Source organism: Crinia signifera, chromosome 9, assembly GCF_055691185.1.
Source record: "Crinia signifera chromosome 9, ASM5569118v1, whole genome shotgun sequence".
In the NCBI taxonomy this organism is placed as follows: domain Eukaryota; kingdom Metazoa; phylum Chordata; class Amphibia; order Anura; family Myobatrachidae; genus Crinia; species Crinia signifera.
In genome coordinates, this window is record NC_139225.1 from 44,131,022 (window position 1) to 44,151,517 (window position 20,496).

The 20,496-nt window shown below is 43.9% G+C and overlaps 1 protein-coding gene across 2 annotated transcripts in view; it reads left to right on the plus strand.

The window, feature by feature from the left end:
* Positions 1 to 20,496, plus strand: part of SLC6A8 (solute carrier family 6 member 8) — an 80,426-nt gene that overhangs the window by 21,653 nt on the left and 38,277 nt on the right. For both annotated transcript variants that reach the window (XM_083159017.1, XM_083159018.1), the window contains exons 3-4: positions 875 to 1,136; positions 12,818 to 12,950. In XM_083159017.1, the coding sequence (XP_083015143.1) occupies positions 875 to 1,136; positions 12,818 to 12,950 (395 nt within the window). The remainder of the gene's footprint in view (positions 1 to 874; positions 1,137 to 12,817; positions 12,951 to 20,496) is intronic.

Consider the following 20,496-nt stretch of genomic DNA (forward strand, 5'->3'; position numbering starts at 1 on the left):
TTACTTACCATGCAACTGGCCAATCAGAGGTTGGGCCGTGACTATGTGAGTTGCAAAACCATCTGCCACCGGGTCATCCTTGCCTATTACACATTGTCCTTTGTTCACTCAAGGGACAAACCTCATCCTAGTTATAGAGTAGAATTAGCTCTTCTTAAAAGGCACTGCTTCTAATCCTGTTATGATTGAGGCCTATCAGGCCCTAACAGTATCCGAGCAACATGCTCTCAATAATAAGCAAAAGGTTTATGCACGACTGATGCATCAAGCATACATCACTTAGGTCAGGGATAGCCAACTCTCCTCACAGAATCTTAAGTGGAGTAATTAGCTCCACCTGTGGATCATTTATAATGTGTCAGTCAGTAATCAGTACACCTGCGCCCCAGCTAGGTGATATAGAAAATGTGACCTGTTGGTAGCTCTGGAGGCCTGGAGTTGGCTACCACTGACTTAGGTCATAGATTAGCTAGACTTGATTGTGTTCTGCTTTTGTTACCTTAATGGCCATTGGTGTGGTCGCCATCGATGACTATGTTGCAAGTGGCCATCGATGACAGCAAACCATGAATGGATGACCATCAATGTTTTAACAAACGATGGTTATCCCTTTTTTTGACTAACTGGCGTGTGGGCCAATCAGAACCTGGGGATGGGGCTATGCTCTGTGTCCTGGGATCTTGGTGGATTATACTGTGTCATCAGTGTAGGGATACTATCTGATTTTTCCCCATCGATAACAAAAGTAATAACATTGTCCATAAACCATTGATGATTATGAATCATTGGTGGTCAATGGCCATCTCTAGGCGGAGCACAACATTTTTCTTTCTTAAAACCCTTTCACCTGTCCCATATTTTGTTTATTCTGTAGGAATCGGCTTCGCGTCTGTGGTGATAGTATTTTTCTGCAACACGTATTACATCATGATCTTGACATGGGGAGTCTACTACCTGGTGAAATCATTAACGTCAGTGCTGCCCTGGTCTCAGTGTAACAACACCTGGAACACCCCAGACTGTGTGGAAATCTTCAGACACCAGGACTGCAACAATGCAACGGCCAACTCCACCTTTGGGAATCTCACCTGCGACGAGCTGTCTGATAAGGTGTCTCCGGTCACCGAGTTTTGGGAGTAAGTGACATAATTTTGTTTTTCTTTTCATCTTATCAGTTTGTGAAGTCACGATTTCATGAACATTGTAGATCAAATGCATAAAATGCACGTCTGAGTTTATTTAATGTGTTATGTACCCGTTGAGAGAAGGAGATAGATATTTTTATCAGCTACACCATCCTTGGATTCAGTACTGAATCCCGGCGGTCGGGACCCCGGCGTTCAGAATCCCGACGCCGGAATCCCGACAGCCGAAATGCCGACAAGGGGGGGGCGTGGATCGCCCCCCCCCCCCCCCTTGCGGGCTCGCTGCGCTCGCCACGCAGCGGGCCCGGTGCCTCGCTACGCTCGGCACACTAATTTATTCTCCCTCCAGGGGTGTCGTGGACACCCACGGAGGGAGAATGTGTCGGGATTTCGGCAATCGGGATTTCGGCAGTCGGGATTCCGGCGTCGGGATTCTGAACGCCGGGATCCCGACCGCCGGGATTTTAACTGCATCCCCCATCCTTGTATCAAGAGAGAGATAACGTGAAAAGGAAGTGCCAACTAATCAGCTCCTAACTATCATGTTACAGAATGAAGGGGTTGATGTATGAAGCAGTGATAAGGGAGGAGACGTGAGCCAGACGAGGTGTCCCATGGCAAAATTATACAAAGCAGCAGATTGGTTGCCATGGGCCACTGCTCCTCTGGCTCACTTCTCCTCCCTTATCACTGCTTCATACATTTACCTCTGAGATTGAAAAATGAATGTTAGGAACTGATTGGTTAGTACTTTTTCTCTCTACAAGCTTTGGTACATCTCCCCCAGAGTCTGTGAGAATGCATAATTAAAATGTATTTGCAAATTGCAACACCATCGAGACAAAAAGTTATTTTCACTGTGGCAGTTTATTATATTTATAGCAACAGCAAATTATATTTTGCTGCTAAGTATTGTTCTTGATATCCCAAATGAGTCACTTATCCCTTTACCGTGCCCATTCTCTTCTACTGGGCAAGGATGATAAATGCAACTGGAAGCACTATCAGCCAATTTAATAAATGCATTTGACAGAATCAATCCTTAGATATCACAGTATTATCAATGCTTCAGATGTCACATGACCTTAGCCTAGAAAATTGATAGGATGATTTTCCAGAATGTTGGTTAGGCTAACAAAATGGCTGCCGCCGTAGTACAAAGATGACTACATAGATAAGAAATGGTGTGTTACTGAGCAGTACGGCTTAGAATAAAGTACTAGTCAATTTTAGCTAGCATTGAGAGGATATGTTTCATATTTCTAAAGGGGCATACACACGTAGAGATCTGTGCTAAGCAATTTTGCTGGTGTCAAGATCTCCCATGGAGACAACATTTCTTAAAGCCAAATTGGCCTTAAATATAATTTTATTCAGTTTAAAATTGGATAACCCAAAATCTATTTTGCATTTTGTTCCCAGTCCAATCAGAATGTATAGCTATTATTTTCCCTAATGTACCAACTGCAGAGTCCCATCTTTATCATGGCCATCTTGTATCAAGGGCACCCACTCATTATTGTGCTCCGCATCTGCCCACTCACTAACACACATATTTCCCCTGAGCTTCAAGGCGAGATGTACTAAGCCTTGAAAAGTGATAAAATGGAGAGTGATAAACAACCAACCAATCAGCTCCCTTCTGTCATTTTTCAAACCCAGCCTGTGACATGGCAGGTAGGAGCTGATTGGCTCTCTGTTTATCACTCTCCATTTTATCATGTTTCAAGCTTAGTACATCTGGCCCTCAGTCACTAGATCACCACAGCATTAACTTTGTGACTACTGGAGATTTGTATAATAGCTAGGAGAGAGATAAAATGGAGATAGATAAATAAACTAAAGCTCCTTATACACAGAGAGATTTGGTCGCTGATCGATATTGACTTAATATCGGTCAGGGATAAATCGCTGAGCGACCAAATCGCTGAGTGTCCCGATATCAGCAGCGACCAGAGTCACTGACGGAGAAAGCTACTGGTCAGAGGAAAATGCTTCTGCGACCAGTGACCAGTACTGGGCTCATCGCAGGAACGCGCCCCTAGCGACCGTTGCCCCGTACATAGCGGGGATATGGCTCAGTGACCATATCCCGAAGACTATGGGCTTAAATTGGCCCGTGTGTGCATGGCTTTACACATCTAATGGTGTGTAGAAACAGTGCGATCCGGAGGCAGCTGATATCGATTTGATATTGGCGGCATCTGGGACCTGCTGGGGTGTCGGTGAAAGTCAAAAGATTGACAGGAGTTTTTCACGTTTTTGTCCCGAATCTCAATACAGTCGACACGGACAACTCGCATGGCTGCTATGCTCAGCACACAATTTTTTTCTACCACCACGTCGTAGTGGATGGTAGGCCATGAAATATCGCCTGTCAGCACATTGAAAAAAAAATTTGAAAAACTCATGTTGACCTTTTGACTGTCGTCATTCCCTTCGTCGACCTAATGCTTGTGTCGACCTTCTGACCATGTCAGCCTATTTCAGGTGTCGACCTAAGGCCTGTCAACATTCAGTGGTCGACCCAAAGCATGTCGACCTTAATAGGGTCGACCGAATGATCGTATACCATTATCACAGCACTGTAAAGCCCATGTATGATAGATTATATACTACACAGTGAAACTAAATAAACTTTTTTAATAAACTTGCTCCAGTTGTATCATTTGTTTTGTTGTCCACTGCCTAAAGGATTTGGTCACATTTAGCCAATCTTTCATTTGTACTCCCCTGGCGAGATCCTTCCTAGTACTTTGGCAAGGCCACCCCCCTCCTCCCCACCATTGCCTGTTTCCTGAGAAAATGGTAAATCCTTCTCACAGTGATCCTGTAATAGCAAGTACAGTATATCAGGCTGAGGGTAACTATTTTGGGGGTTGAAGTATTAAATAATGTAAAGAGTGGGGAAGTGAACCAGTGGAGAGCTGCTCATAGCAACCAACCAGCATCACCCTGTCATTTCATATAACTCATTGATAAATGCCTCCTGAAAGCTGATTGGTTGCAATGGGCAACTTCTCTACTGGTCCACTTATGTATTCTTTACACTGCTTGACACATCAACACCGTGGTACCTGAATGAATATAGACCATGGCATACTTACCTACTGTCCTGGAAGTTGCCGGAGACTGGGGGGGGGGGGGGGGGGGCAGGATACTGACATAAAACGGGGAATCTACGGTCTGCCAGGTGGGGGGCAAGGCTGAATTGATGGGCATTGTGACACTTTAGCTCTGCCGCCTCCACACTGAGCAGCGTGTTACAGGATTTTGCCAATTATGGGATGGAGCTTAATTATGCAGAAGTCTAGCCCCACCCCTTCAAGTGCAGAGTATATACTGTAGCAGCCCCTCCTCTCCAGGCTTCTTCTAGAGAGGAGAACTAAACGGTAGACAAGTGTGACTCAATGGGGATATGGTCACTAGGTCGACAGAATAAAGGTCGACGACTAAAGGTCAACAGGGCTTATGTTGACACACTAAATAAATTGACAGGTTAGAAGGTCGACACAAGCATTAGGTCGACAATGGGAAGGTCAACAGTCAAAAGGTCGCTGGGAGTTTTTCATTTTCTTTTCAAAAACAGGCGGATTTCATACCCTACCATCCACTAGGGCGTGAAGAGAGAATAGAATAGTGTGCCGAGTGCAGCGGTACACTGATATGGTGTCCATGTCGACTTACGTCGTCATAAACACGAAAAACGTGCAAAAAACATGATGACCTTCAAATTGTCCACCTTTCCATTGTCAACCTATTGCTTGTGTCGACCTCCAAACCATGTCAACCTTAGGCCTGTCGACCTATTACTAAGCCCTGTCGACCTTTAGTTATCGACTTACTGTATGTCGCCCTTCATACTGTCGACCCCATGACCCATACACCCCACTAATAAAAGTAGGCAGGGATAAGTGACCTATCAATATCAGGTGAAGGAATTGTCTCCCTGAGGTAATCTATACTGTAATGATATCATGCCATTGCCCAGCAGCACCATCCACCATCCACCCTATAAGAAACTGTTAATAAATAAATAATAATAAATAAGTCATTTTAACCATTTTGCTGCAGAGATGGCCTCAGCAGAATGTTTAATGTGCGAGTAGATTGGTGGTTTGGGGGTGGACCGGGAGAGACAGAGAATGAGGGAGCACAGTGTGAACAGTGGAAAGCATTGTCTGAGGAATCACTCGGCAGATCTGTTGTGCAGTGGCTGAGTTACATCGAGTTAATGGATTATTTATTCCTTGTGGAAGATAAAATAACAACCATTGTAAATAGCTGGGAAGAAACTGACAGTATGGGATCCAATTCCTATTGTTTTATTCCTTGTCAATAATGACATAGGAGATAGATACTGTATTCATACTTGCATGAGCCCTCTAGGACAAGTTTAAGCAATATCCAGATGCTGTAGAAGAACTACAAGAACCAGCATATTCTGCCAGCCAACTCTAGGCATTATGACAGGACGCTGCTAAATATTAACTACACGGTGGCATTATAAATGATCATTTGTTTTGTATGGATTTGTTTTTTATTAAAAATATGGATGTATCCACTGGTGCAAGTAGGAACAATTTTTTAGTGGTACTGTGCCGCGCGCCTTTGAAAAATGGGTGTGGCAATGGGAGTGGTTCACATGACACTAGTAAGAGTGGCTACATGACAGATGTCCCCATTTTTCTTTTTACAGATCTAATGTAAAACACGCTAGAAGGCAGCAGATTATAATGGGATAGATCTCACACACACAGCCACATAGGTGGGATTGCACTAGCCCCCTGAGATGTGGCCACACGCCTGCTAGTGGGTATTAGCAGTAGCACATTGCAATGCCCCCCAGCAGCCAGCACCATCACGCCGGACACGGCACTCCCCCCTCACCCAGCATCCTCCTCTTCCACGCACTACACAGAGGGGGACCACAGGCTTCAGCTGTTCCCAGGGATTGTCCCGCTATGCCACAGCTAGCTACAACATGGAACTATAGATTCCAGCATGTCCTGTCAGGATGTGGAATCTCCTAGGAACCCTTAGAGATTCCACATTCTGACAGGACATGCTGGATCTGTAGTTCTACAGGACACCACAGGCTGCTCCCCTTATATAATAACAACAGGATCTACCTGGCAGTGAGTGGCTGCAGTCAAGTGTGTCCCGGACCCCCGGTGTCCGTCCGTCGGCTCCGCCTCCGTCCCTCCACACTTCAGCCGCTCACCCCTTCACACCTGGCGCTTGGCTAGGGCTGCTGGTGCCAGGGTTGCGGCGCCATGATGTTGTGATGTCATGGCACCGGCATTCCAAACCGGTGCATGCACAGTGAGATCGCTCGCCGGATTTTTATGGCGGTACGGGGTACCGGCACTATGGGCCTTATTCTAGTTCACTCTGACAAAATTCTTCTTAGATGAACAAACCCACGTGCACTGCAGGGGGACAGTTGTAACAGGTGCAGAGAGAATTAGATTTGGGTTATTTTGTTTCTGTGCAGGGTAAATACTGGCTGCTTTATTTTTAAACTGCAATATAGATCTGACTTTGAAGTAAAACCCCACCCTAATCTAATTCTCTCTGCACAAGTAACATCTGCCCCACCTGCAGTGCACATGGTTTTGTCTATCTAAGAAGGAATTTGTCAGAAAGAGTGAACCAAAATAACACCCCGTACCAACATACTTTCAGCCCGGGATGTATCAACATTTTTTCTGTGTGTCCTAATGAGGCATTTCTCAAAAATTCCTGCCTCAGAAGTCAGAATCACATTGCCACTCACATGTATATAAGTCACACTATTATTTGTCACTTCCTAGCAGACAGAAGCATTAGACGTCATTACCTCGGTAGTTGAGATCACAATAGTCTGACTACCTGATTTCCCTTCAACTCCCTGTGAGGGTTTCATGCGATTTGGCACTTTATGTGCCATTTTTTACATGCTATAAATTATCGCATGTAAAGAAGTCCCGGGGAGCTGCCGGTGGGGAGGAGATTTGAAAACTGCCATTCAAAGAAATGGGGATGATGATTGGCTGAGAGCTCTCTCAGCCACTTTGTGGCCCCCATTCTTTTAAATGACATTTTTCAAATCTCTTGCCCATCCACAGCAGGGCCGCTACCCACTACCACAGTGGCAGGGGGAGGAAAGGAGGGGTCTCCGAGGCGCAGAGCGCCTCCTATGTGCTGCACTTATGATCTGTAGGCTCCAATCCAATTTCAGTTCTACTTTGCTTGTGTGTAGATTATTTATATCATGGTGGTTATCTTGCTGTCCTGTTTGAAACACCATGAGGTAAACTTACTATAATGGGTGTTCGATTGAAGATGGGCCCATAGCAACCACTCAGATTCTCACATCTTTAATAGACCTTCCATCTCAGTAAATTTACCCCCATAAGTGCACAAGCTGCTTGCGGATCTTTCACACCAATCTGTCATAGTGTAGACCGTTTTACATGAAGAATCCATTGGAATGTTCTACTCCCTTTTCCCCACAAATCATTCATTCATTAGCTTACCGGACGTCAAATCTAGTATTCCATTGCTTGTATTGCTTCTTGTCAGTCCTCGGAGCCTCCCGTCTCCAGAGAACAGTGTGTGCTTAGATTTAGGTGAATAAACTCTGATTGTATGTAAACAAGTTATACTGCTGCTCTGTTATTTATAAGAAGTCAGTCAGTGGCTTCTGTTTGTCATCAGAACTAATGTAACACAAATGCTCTGAGTACACAGGAAATATCTTACACTACACCAGTCTTGGCTGGCAGGGCATGCTTGTACTTGTAGTCTGTCAACAGCTGGCATGTGGACAGATCATACCTTTAACAAGGGAAACATATGAATTACACAATACACAGATTAATTGGATGGCTGACTATAAGTCAAGGAATAATTAGCCCGGAATCTGTATAATTCATAGGTGTCCCAAAGGGATGATCTGGTGGGATACGGTTGCTAGGTCGACAGTATAAAGGTCAACATACATTGGGTCGACCACTAAAGGTCAACAGGGCTTAGGTGGACACATGAAGTAGGTCGCCAGGGTTGGCATGAGTATTAGGTCGACATGAGCTTTTCAAGTTTATTTTCCCAAACAGTCAGTATTTCATACCCTACCATCCACTAGGGAGTGAAGCATGGCGGGTGCAGGGGGGACATCCGAGGGGATTCGGTACAGTGATACTGTGGGACCAAAAAATGTGAAAAACTCATGTCGGCCTCTTGATTGACAACCTTTCCATTTTCGCGCACAGCGTCTATTCTCATATGAAAATGAGGTTGCGGCTAATTAGCATAAGCTGCGCCCTCATTTGCATACACCCCACCCCCTTTTCGGGCGGGGTGTCCCTATTTCATCATCACAAAAGTTGGGAGGTATGCATGTCGACCTTTAGTGGTCGAACTAATGTATGTTGTTCTTCATATTGTTGCTCATATGACCCATACCCGATCTGGCAACTGTCTAGGACAAGTAAATATATATAGTCTTTGTAATGTAACAAATTGTATGCTAGTTTCATATGTAATCTAATTGCAAGTATGTAATATATATATTTTTTTGTTTTATGCTTTTAGTTATTTGGGTACGTCATCAATATAACTGTAGTTTCCCTTTTGTCATGCAGTGCTTCACTACCTGTGCTTTTGTACGTTCTCTTGCTATGATATTTTCTTGCAGTGTTGCGAGCGAGTGGCGGTAGGGGAGATGTGCCCATGCACTGCGCCCCAGCAAACCCCAGGACTGGAGCGGAATGGCCTCTCGCTGGCAGCTGCAGGGTGGGATGGTCTTGTTAGCATGATTCTGAAACATGTGAGCTTAAAAACAGCCTATCCCATTTTTGATTACTATTTTTATTATTTAATCACTCTGTGTACTCCCCCTCCCCTTTTTCTTGAAATGTGGTTTCTTGGTGATGTCTTAAGGTGCCGTATTGTGAATCTGCACACTGATTAATGACTTCTACACTGTATATACTGTTAGTACAAATAATAATAAAAAAACAATAGGGCAGCTACAAATCTACTGATGCCAATTAAAACGGTTTTGTGCTATAGAAATTAAAAAATAAAATATAGCGCATAATACACATAAACATCAACATCAATTAAAAAAACCAACATCAATTAAAAAAACTTCACAGTGTCAGCTACGATTATAAAATGTTCATTAAAAGACTCTTGCAGCTGAAAAAAAGCTATTAGCAACCCCAAGGAATTAAAGAGATCAATAAAGAAGTTCAGGAAAGAAATCAATAAAAAAAATATCATTACAAAAGAATAGTAAATGATGTAAGCATCTTAAGACTAAATTGCGACAATTCTAGGTAGAGTTTTATCAATAATATCCTTCACACTCAAAGCAGTCATTATAATGGGATTGGTTACTAAAGGCAACAACCAATGTGTTGCAGATTCCTCTGCCCAAGTTTCCCCCCCATACATTTGATGAAAGAACTGTTCATGCTGAGGTATCACATACAAGTGAGATATCATGTAACATATTGTTGGGTTTTTAAAATGATAAAGAAAAGCAATCATCCTTAGTTTTCCATAATAATTTTCCCCTTTAAATGCAAAGTGCAAGGTCGCACCGGGACTTTGAAACGGTTCAGCCCCGGTGCAACCCCACATTTTGGTATGTTCACATACCCTCAGTGAACCGGATTCGCTGACGTCATGCGGGGGTGGGGCGGAGTGTCATCGGGGGATGGAGAGGAGGCAGGCTTAGAGCTGGTGCTGCTCCAAGCACTGGCTCCTCCATAGTGTGAATGGGAAACGGGTCACTCGACCTGATTAACGCGTTCACACTGAAAAGCAACTCGGCAATGAACCAGTAAGAACCCTTCTTTTTTACTGGTTCCTATTGCCATGTTGCTACCGGTTTGCGAGACCCAGTAATTCCTTTCACATCGCACCAATTACAGTGTCAAACCGGCAAGAAACCGTCATGAACCCGGTAATTAGGTGCGATGTGAAAGGGGTATTAGTTACAAGAGACTGGTTTATTGAAAGCTATGTCTAATATTATATATATTATTTTAGATGGGCGCTTGGTCTTCTGGGCATGAGATATGTCCGGTTTGTTTCTGCTCTGCATAGCAGTACAGGACCTGTCCCATGTGGGCACAGCAGTTAAGTTTAATAGGAGAGGGAAGGGGATAAGGTGCCAGCCATTCCCTCACAGAGAAAGGGCCAGCTATCCCCCTCTGAGAAGCGGCCAGCCATTCCCCCACTGAGAAGGAACCAGCTATTGTCCTCTCTGACAAGGGGCCATACATTTCCCCACCGAGAAGGGGCAAGCCATTCCCTCTCTGACAAGGGGCCAGACCAATCCCCCACTGAGAAGAGGCCAGCCATTCCCCCAGGAGAAGGGGCCAGCCATTCCTCCACTGAGAAGGTGGCAGCCATTCCCCCACCGAGAAGGTGACAGCCATTCCCACTCTAAGAAGGTGGCAGCCATTCCCCCACCGAGAAGGTGACAGCCATTCCCACTCTAAGAAGGTGGCAGCCATTACCTCTCTGAAAAGGGGTGAGCTATTCTCTCTTGAGAATAGCGCTCTAATACAAAACGTAGATCAGTTTATAACATTGTCTCATGCATTCATAAAACAAAAACCTGCAAGAAAGATGCTACTATGACTTTGATACCATGGAAATAATGAGATATGGACACTAGGTCAACCCTATTTAGGTGGACATGCATTGGGTGGACCACTGAAGGATGACAGGGCTTAGGTGGACACCTGAAATAGATCAACATGGCTAAGGTCGACAGGGTTGGAAGGTTGACACAAGCAATTGGTCGTTAATGGCAAGGTCGACATTCAAAATGTTCTTGCCGACGGGTGGTATTTCATGCCCTACCATCCACTACGGCGTGGTGGGAGAATAATGTAGTGTCCCAAGCACACCGAGGCACCATGCCGGAAGCATACCGAGCGCAGCGGTACACTTGCCATTGTCGACCTAATGCCTGTTTCGACCTTCCAACCCTGTTGACCTTAGCCATGTCGACCTAAGTTCTGTTGACCTTCATTGGTCGGCCCAATGCATGTCGATCTAAACAGGGTCCACCCAATTACCCATACCCAGAAATAATAACCATAAAAATAACAGTTTCCTAATTTACACAATAATTGCACATAAAATATATAGGTCCTCATCAAAATACATGCAGCCTGTTTTATTTGTTTATATTGATTATATAAAAGTTTTAACGACTTTCACAATGACAGAAGAAGTAAATTGAAGTAGTCTGCCTGTTAAGTCTAGAAGTCATTGATTCACAATGGATGCAGCCATTTTGTGGCCTGAACCTTTAGGAATGAGAATACTGTACATCTATAAATTCTAACTAGGATCTACGGACATTTTCTATTTTCCTAATAAATATTGAATAACGATGCACAAACAAAATAGTGACATAAAAACAATATTTGAAGTTATTATAATGAATATAGTTGCCTTCACATTAATCTCTGGTTTCACAAAATGGCCACCACTACTGTGTACAGGCCATTACCTCAGCTGCACTCTGCACCCAAACAAACCAGTTGCTCTCTTAGGTGTACGTATGCTATATCTATCATTTTCCGGTTGTAAAAACATTTATATCAAGTAATGGTCTCCAAAAAGACATCATAAATAAGTTCACATAGGTATTCGAATGATAGGTTGACAGTGTCTAGGGCGACTTTGACAAAAATCAACAAACACAAGGACAACATTGCAAAAAGGTTGACTGACAAAAAAGGTCGTCACAAGCAAAAGGTTGATATGACAAATGTTGTCGACACATGAAATGATTGACATGAGTTTTTCATGATTCTTTACATTTTTGGGACTTTATCGTTCTTTAACATTCACGTGGACTCTGGCAGTGCAAAGCTCCGTGGTAGCAGAGCGAGGTTGCGCACTAAGTGCTCAGGTGTCAACATTGATACAAAAAAGTGAAAAACTGGTGTCAACGTTTTCATGTGTCGACATTCTCCTTCTTGCTTGTGTCGATCTTTTGTCAATGTTGACTTTATGCATGTAGGCCTAGTGCAGGCATGTCCAAATTATGGCCCTCCAGCTGTTGTAAAACTACAAGTCCCATCATGCCTCGCCACAGTTTTGCTGTTAAGGAATGCTTAAACTATGGCAAGGCATGCTGGGATGTGTAGTTTCACAACAGCTGGAGGGCCATAGTTTGGCCATCCCAGGCCTAGTGCATGTCGAACCTTTTGCCAATGGCGAGCTACTGTGTGTCAACATTTTTTCTCAAGCTAGACACTGTCAACCCTTTGATCCACCTCCGTTCACGTAACATACACCACTTGAGCCCTCCTGGAAGCTAAAATGGCTGCTGACTAAATACTAAATTAACTGATTCCCTTAATACATATGAAATAACTATGCACACACAAACTACTGAAGTAAACATATAAAATAATATAAGTAATTGTAATGAATATAGTTGCCTTTTTAAATGAATTTGCTCAGTTCATCATACACCTCCTCGGCCCATTATTTTTGACACAAGTGTTTTCTATCTATCTTTCTTCCTTTCTACTTTCAAACATCTTATTAGAGTCACCCTCCGGTGTCTGTTATGGACTAACGTAATACCTTGTAGTTATGGCCCATGGTCTAACATGCAGACATGCTCACTGCAATCATTCTTCCAGGAACAAAGTACTGAGGCTTTCTAGTGGTCTGGATGATATGGGATCTATAAACTGGGAGCTGCTTCTGTGTCTGCTTGCCTGCTGGACGCTTGTCTACTTCTGTGTCTGGAAGGGAGTTAAGTCTACTGGAAAGGTAAGACAGCATTTCCACTTTCAATAAACACTTTATGCCAGGCATGTCAAAACTATGACCCTCCAGCTCTTGTGAAACTACACACCCCAGCATGCTTTGCCATAGTTTTAACATTCACTAATAGCAAAACTGTGGCAGGGCATGATTGGAGTTGTAGTTTTACAGCTAGAGGTCTATAGTTTGGAAATGCCTGCTTTATGTAATTGACTTTACTGCCTCCATTCACTGATGGTGAAGGTCACCCTTTATTTGCACCCACAAAGGTGGATATGATCTCCAGAGCAGGTCACAAGCAGACCAGATAGCAATGACTGGCCTTACCATGCACCAGCCAATCAACTCCTGTCAAATTTAAAGGTTCGATACATCTCACTTTTATGTGTGTGGGGGGGATTTACTAACGCTGCAAGTGTGCACCAGGGGCCCCATGCCGCACATCCTGCGTCCAATAAATGATACCCCTCCGGAGTCCCATAGTGGACAGCACTGCCGAAGGAAATCACCAGGAAATTGTCGCAGTGTCAATTGTCCTAGTGAATTGTGCATGGGAAATAGAGATGTCCAAGGAAGAAGACACAGAAGCCATGTTTGCGTAGACCTGCATACAAAGCCAGTCTTCTGGGCTGCCAGATACGGAGCCTGCACATGGACCCACTCCTCCCTTAAGACGCCATGGCAGAATGAAAAAATGCTATAGCACAGGAAATGGCAGGGTGATATTTGGGATTTAAGATCGACTCATAGCTTTTGATTCCTTTTATCTTATTGTGTTGAAGATGTCTTAAGCCCGGTGAAGTGATAAAGTGACTGATAATAAGTAGCAGCCAATCTGCTGCTAAATAATTTTGTAAACACTGCAAGTAATTTGACAGTTAGGAGCTTAGTGGCTGGTACTTTATCACCAACCAATTTATAACTTCATCAAGCTTGGTAAATCTGCCCCCGGTGCCGGAAGAACTACCGACAGTGGGTATTCCGATGGTCAGTATACCGATATCAGAATCCTGACTGCTAAATGCCCTTCAGTCGGGATCAACCACTTACAAGGGCTATTCTCCCTCATGGGGGTCCACGACCCCACCGAGCTCACAGCTTGGTGAGCTCAGCGAGCCCACAAGGGGCAGATGTAATATGTGTAGAGAGAGTTTAATTTGAGTGGGGTGTGTTTAAATTTAAATCCAAATGGCAGTGTAAGAATAAAGCAGCTGGTATTTACCCTGCACAGAAACAAAATACCTCATCCACAGCTAACTCTCTCTCTGCCCGGAAGCTCCAACAATATCGTTATCGATATTGCTCCTAGTGTGTATGGAGCTTCTCTCCCTATCCACCTTATCTCTCTCCGAGCTTTGACACATCACCCCCAAAGTCTGCTCTCTAGTAACCCCCAGAATTGTACAGTCGTAGCAGCCTGTAACTTTCCACCTACAGGGCGCAGGGCACGGAGGGCTACCCTGACATGTTTGTGTTTGGCAGAGCCAAACAAGAACGTAATTGAGGCATTTTACTGGACAGAGACGAGCCTGTGTGACTGAGAGCAGAGCGAAAGACTGGCTCATTATTTGTGTTTAACTAAAGATGGAAATATACCAGTAATTTAAGTTTTACGGTGGTTTCTGCAGCCCACTCTATGATGCCCAATACTATACTGACTTATCTGTTGGTTATGTATTCATCTATTTACACTCAGCGCTATTTTAATCTTGTTTATTCCATGAGAAGCATGATTTAAGTAGCTGGGTGACTTACGGGCATTGCAGCTCAGTGTCAATCAGTGTTACTGGCATTGTACCATACTGGGCACTAGTGCCAGGCACCGCACACAAACAGACACTGTGCAGGGCTGTGGAATTAACTCATGACTGAAAAATTAAAATCCACTTTCCTTTTACACCAAGAGGAGGGGAATTAATCCTACAGAACACATTTTACCTCATACAAGGTCCTGTTCTGAGGTACTTTATTTATCGTATGCCTCTTATAATACGTCACTGTGGGCAATCAGGTGCATTGTACGGCAAGGCCGATAATACCTCAAAGCTATTAATTATGGGTCATTCCAGCACACCGGGAGTTACCATGGACTCAATCGCTACTTCCTTATAACAGTCAGTTTGTGGATTAGACTCTGTAAATTAGCCTGAATGGAAAATTCCACTCCTTGATTTACAGAGTTTGACTCCAAAGGACTTGGGATAAATATTGGATTATAGTCTCATTATCGCTTGTATGTAGGTGTGCAGAATGAAATCTCCAAAAGGCAGGAAAAAAAGAGGAAATCTACATTCAGTATAAAATAAGTGTGATTTTCATATAACAATGTCATTTTATTCGAACCAACTATGGTTACCGTGGCAACAAGCTTAGTTAACCCCTTGAGTGTCAAGGGAATGTGTCAAAATAGGTGTGAAAATTGCCAAGCAAACCTTTTTTATTAAACCCTTTGAGTGCCAATGTTGCTGTGGGAGATCCTCAAAATATCCGCAAAAAAAGGCCAGCGTCGCTCACAGCGACTGTTCTTTTTTGGGTGCAATATTTAACTAAACTTCAATGAATTTACTTGGCTGTGTTTGTTTTTATTTATACTAAAAGAACAGTTACTGTGAGCAACTCTGGCATTTTTTGCGGATATTTTGAGGATCGCTCACAGCAATGTGCAACTCAAAGGGCAGTATTCAATGTCAAATATTCTCTGTGCATGGCGAGAGATTTTTTTCTCTCGCCATGCACTCTCCGTGTTCCGGAGCCTCCTGCTCCCCCTATTCAACGTGTTAAAGACTCGCCGCCACTCGCGGCGAGTCTTAACCCCTGCAGTGGACAAGCGTCCGCGGCAGGGAGCTGTCAGGGAGCCGGGGGACGTAGCAGCCAAGAGAGATTAAAGTCTCTCTTGGCTGCTGCAGGGGATATGGGGTGGGGAGCAGGGCTCCCCTGGACCCAGGCAGCACAGGCTGCCCCCCCTATAGCCAGCGGGGGACCCAGTATTCACTGTACCCGAACGTGCATCGGGTGCAGTGAATATATGAATATCTAATGAGCGGCTCGAGCGCTCCGGCCCCCTGCTGGCTGCACTGTGTAAAAAAATGTAAAAAAATATTTTTTTAAAAATTAAATATATATTCATGTGCTATAGGCACATGAATAAAAATAACATGGCCCTTCACAGAAAAAAAAAACCTGATTTTTTTACACCAAAATTAAAAAAAACACCCTTTTAGTTTAAAAGTTCACATTCCTGCTCTCCATCAAAAGATGGAGAATTTCTACACGGAGAGAGACGGCGAGAATCACTTAGAAAGACGGAGAATATTTCACATTGAATAGGGTGGCTCGCCTTTGGAGAAAAAAAACCTCTCTCCACCGCGTGAAAAGCACAAACTCTCCAGAAATCACAGCGAATTTTTCTCATTGAATACTGCCCAAAGGGTTAAACTCCATGGTGCGGGTGGTGCACGTTCAAAATTAACTCGAGAAGTTTACATTGATTCAAAGCTGTAAACAATCTGGTTTGTCAAATCTGTTCTCAATGTAAAAATGTACAAAAAAAATTGAGGCAAATTTTTGTGCAAGGGGAGCAGTCTGCGTTCATGAAAAAAAAAAAAAAAAACTTTTGGAATGGATACCGTATCACTGTGGCAGGCTATAAGAAGAATAATGCATTTCTAAATGTTTCTAATCATGAGTTAGAATTCTACAGATTCCACAGTGTCACGTGACAACCATATAACCAGTCAGATGGCAAATGATGTAGTAAGCAGAGAGGCATTTGAATGCCCCTCTGAGATCTATATGCGGTGTGCACTGTAAGGTCCTCCCCCTCCTTTTCCACCCCTGTCTTTACATTACTATACTCAGGTCAACTTATCGCTGTCATATTTGTATTTGAAAATTATAACAAACTCTTAATTAAGGGCCTGATTCTGGTTTACTTGCAAAAGCAAATTCTCTAATGTACAAAACCATGTGCACTGCAGGTGAGGCAGATATAAAATGCAGAGAGTTAGATTTGGTTGTTTTTCTTCTGTGTAGAGTGAATACTGGCTGCTTTATTTTTACACTGCAATATAGATATCAGTTTGAAGTACAAACCCCACCCAAATCTAACTCTCTCTCTCTGGGGGAGATTCTGTAAAGCAGAAATGCGGTAAAAACCCTGTTTTCGGGGGTTTTACCGCATCTCTATATGCTATATGGCGCCTCCGCAGTGCCAGCGCTGCGGAGGGAATCGCCAGCAAAAGCTGGCGATTCCCTGCAGAAGCCTATGGGCTTCTTACCGCAGCGCTGTTTGAGGGATCCGTCACGGATCCCTCCCAGCATGCCCTGCGGCCGGCGCGTCACTCTGCTCATGCGCAGATGGACTCCCGGGTCACATACCCGGAAGTCCGGCACCGCATCGCAAGGGACAGCTCTTATCGCAAGAGCTGTCCCTTGCGTTAATAACGGCATATGTTACAGCATATGCCGTTATTAATAATGCGGCGATAATGGGCGCATATGTTACAACATCCCGCCCTCTCTCTCTACACATGTTACATCTGTCCCACCTGCAGTGCACATGGTTGTGTCCATTAGAGAGAGAATTTGCTTTTGCAAGTGAACCAGAATCAGGCAGACTATGGCACATAGGCGCACACTGATCCATGTCATTACATACATAAGCTCTGCACAGTATTGGTGTATATAATATATAATGAATACAAAGTGTGGGGTATCTAGGGTCCTCAGGGCCAAAGTGAGCTCTTAATACAAAACCAACACTTTCCCTTTAATGTGGTGCCATACGCAGCACCTCTCCTAGTGCTCAGCAACAGTCAAACAATGATGAGGAATGAATAAGACTGTAAGGAGAGGGAATGCGGTTTGCCCTTGAATTATCATTGTCAGTTTCTACTTATGCAGTCATCCGTTCTCTCTCTCTAAGGAGACACCCTTCGTAGTAGCACAGAGAGAAACTGGGACCAAGTACATAAGCAGCTGGTTGGGATAAGATTCCGGCATTAGACGGAAACATAATCCAAAGATTTTGCCATTGAGCTAAGGAATAGCTGAGACTGGCTAAGGTTTCTGCATAGAGAAACAGTGTACTGTGATCTGTTACTGTTGCAACCTGCAACGATTCTTAATACTGTAACATCAGACAATATATCGTAGGAGAGTGGTGTTACACTGATGGCCTTCCAGCTGTTTTGGAACTACACATCCCAGCATGCCCTGCCACAGTAACGCAGGCTTTCCCCGGCTGTTGGGAGGGAGGGCCGCTGACGTCAGCAGCGGTCTCCTTCTCTCCATGGCCTTCGCAGCACTGATGGTGAGTGATGTTCCCCCTGTGTGCATGGCTGCGAATGCATTTGCAGCCATGCACAGGGGCGGGGGGAGGGAGCTCAGTGGCGCAGCATTTACCTGGGAGTGTACATATACACATATTGTGCATTCTTTTGTGGATTATAGATCTCCTTGTAAAACGTAACTAAAAGGTACTGTATAGTACACATTAGTGGTGCCTAACATTCATCTTTCACATTATATACGTATATTAAAGAAAATCCTAAATTGTTCAATTGTTGTGTGTGTGTGTGTGTGTGTGTGTGTGGATATATATATATATATATATATATATATATATATATATATATATATATATATATATATATATATACATACATACTCTGTATCGTCTGGCACTCTGATGATATGAGTGGATGCCTTGGTGCCTTCCTGAAATTCTGTATATGCAGGGGCACCCCCCTTCCCTGGTCGGGGGAGGCGGAATAAGGCGGCACTCACAGGACTTGAAAGAGTTTTTTTAGTAGCTTATTCAAAGAAATACATAGTGGTTGCCCATAAACTTGTCAACATTTCAAGGCCATGCCTTTTCGTCAGGACGGACAATATAAGTAAGCTCACCATTCTTGTTCTTGCTTTCTGCACTTGCACTTTCCTTCTATTGTCCCTCCTGACGAAAAGGCACGGCCTTGGAACGTTGACAAGCTTATGGGCAACCACTACAAACAAAGAAAAGGAGTGTTTCAGATGGCGCTAGAGTAATACAAGCAACTGTGTTCAAAAATGAAAACTTAATACATAAAATTATTAAAAACATAAAAATTGCCACTCAGGCACAGATATGCAAGCACAGTTTACAAGTATTTTGTTGTGGTATGGCAATTCAACATCAACATTGTTATGGTGTACATCATTCGGTCAAAGCAGAAAGCCCCTTTTCTATTACTATATATAGATAGATAGATAGATATACACACACCCATGGCAAGCCCAAGCTTCAATAAATATACTGTATATCACATCAAGTGGAAAGACATTTTAGCTATTTAAAGAAGCCAACCGAGATGGCTATTTATCAATAAGCCCGATAAGAAAATAATTTTCTTGGCAATAGAAAAACATTTTCAGGATCAATGAGTTTTGAACTTGACAATAACCTTTGTTGAATAACAGAAAACCCTGTGGGTAATGTAATCGCCTGCACTATCCAACGCATCAGTGACTCTACTCAAGGTTTTAAAGGAGCAGCCATGTCAAAGCCAAAACCAGGTTGGCTTTGACTTTTAAATGATTTCCCATTAAAACATCTGCGAGACTCGGCTGGGCCTGAATGTTGCAAATTGTCACATTACCTCCTTGTCTGGTAATAATGGATTTTCGGGGGTTCATAAGAAGACCCTTAAGAAAAAGGTATACATTTGCTTGGTCAACACATATTAGGTTGACATGCATTGGGTCGACCACTGACAGTTGGCATGGTTTAGGTCGATGAATTATGACGACATGGCTAAGGTTGACAGGGTTGTATGGTCAACACAAGCATTAGGTCAACAATGGGTAGGTCAACAGTCATATGGTTGACATGAGTTTTTCACAATTTTTTGAGCTGACGTGGCAGTATTTTATGCCCTACCATCCACTAGGGCATGGAATATCGAAGCCAATCCTGGGGCATTTTTACAATCCTGGGATTCGGGATTGAAAAATGCCCCATCCCGGGTCTCCCGAGATCCCAGGAATTGCTTCCCTTATTGAAAAAAAAAAAACGCCTGGCGGCCCACCATATTTACTTACATGTGCGGGGAATGAGCTGGGTGGTGCAGCCAGGAGTCGGGTGGGTGATGCTGCCGAGAGCTGGGTGGTCGGGCTGTTTGTCCAGGATCCGGGCAGGACTCAAGAGTACGGGGCGAATGGGCAGCATGCCCAGGATCAAGGCTGGCTGTGTGGCCTGCACAGCGTGACCGCTGAACATTTGAAAATTGAAGTTCCAGAGTTTTGGGGGCCAAGTCCCGGGATTGGGATCCGGCGAGATTGGCCACCCTAGCGTGGAGGGAGAATAGAATAGTGTGCCGAGTGCTGCAAGCCATGCGAGGGGATGCAGTAAACTTTTACGGTGTCCATGTCGACAATGTCAACATTCGAGACAAAAAGCACATGTCTACATTTTGACTGTCGACATAGCCATTGTTGACCTTATGCTGGTGTTGACCTTCCAACCGCCTCGTCCTTAGCCATGTCAACCTATATCATGTGTCGACCTAAGCCA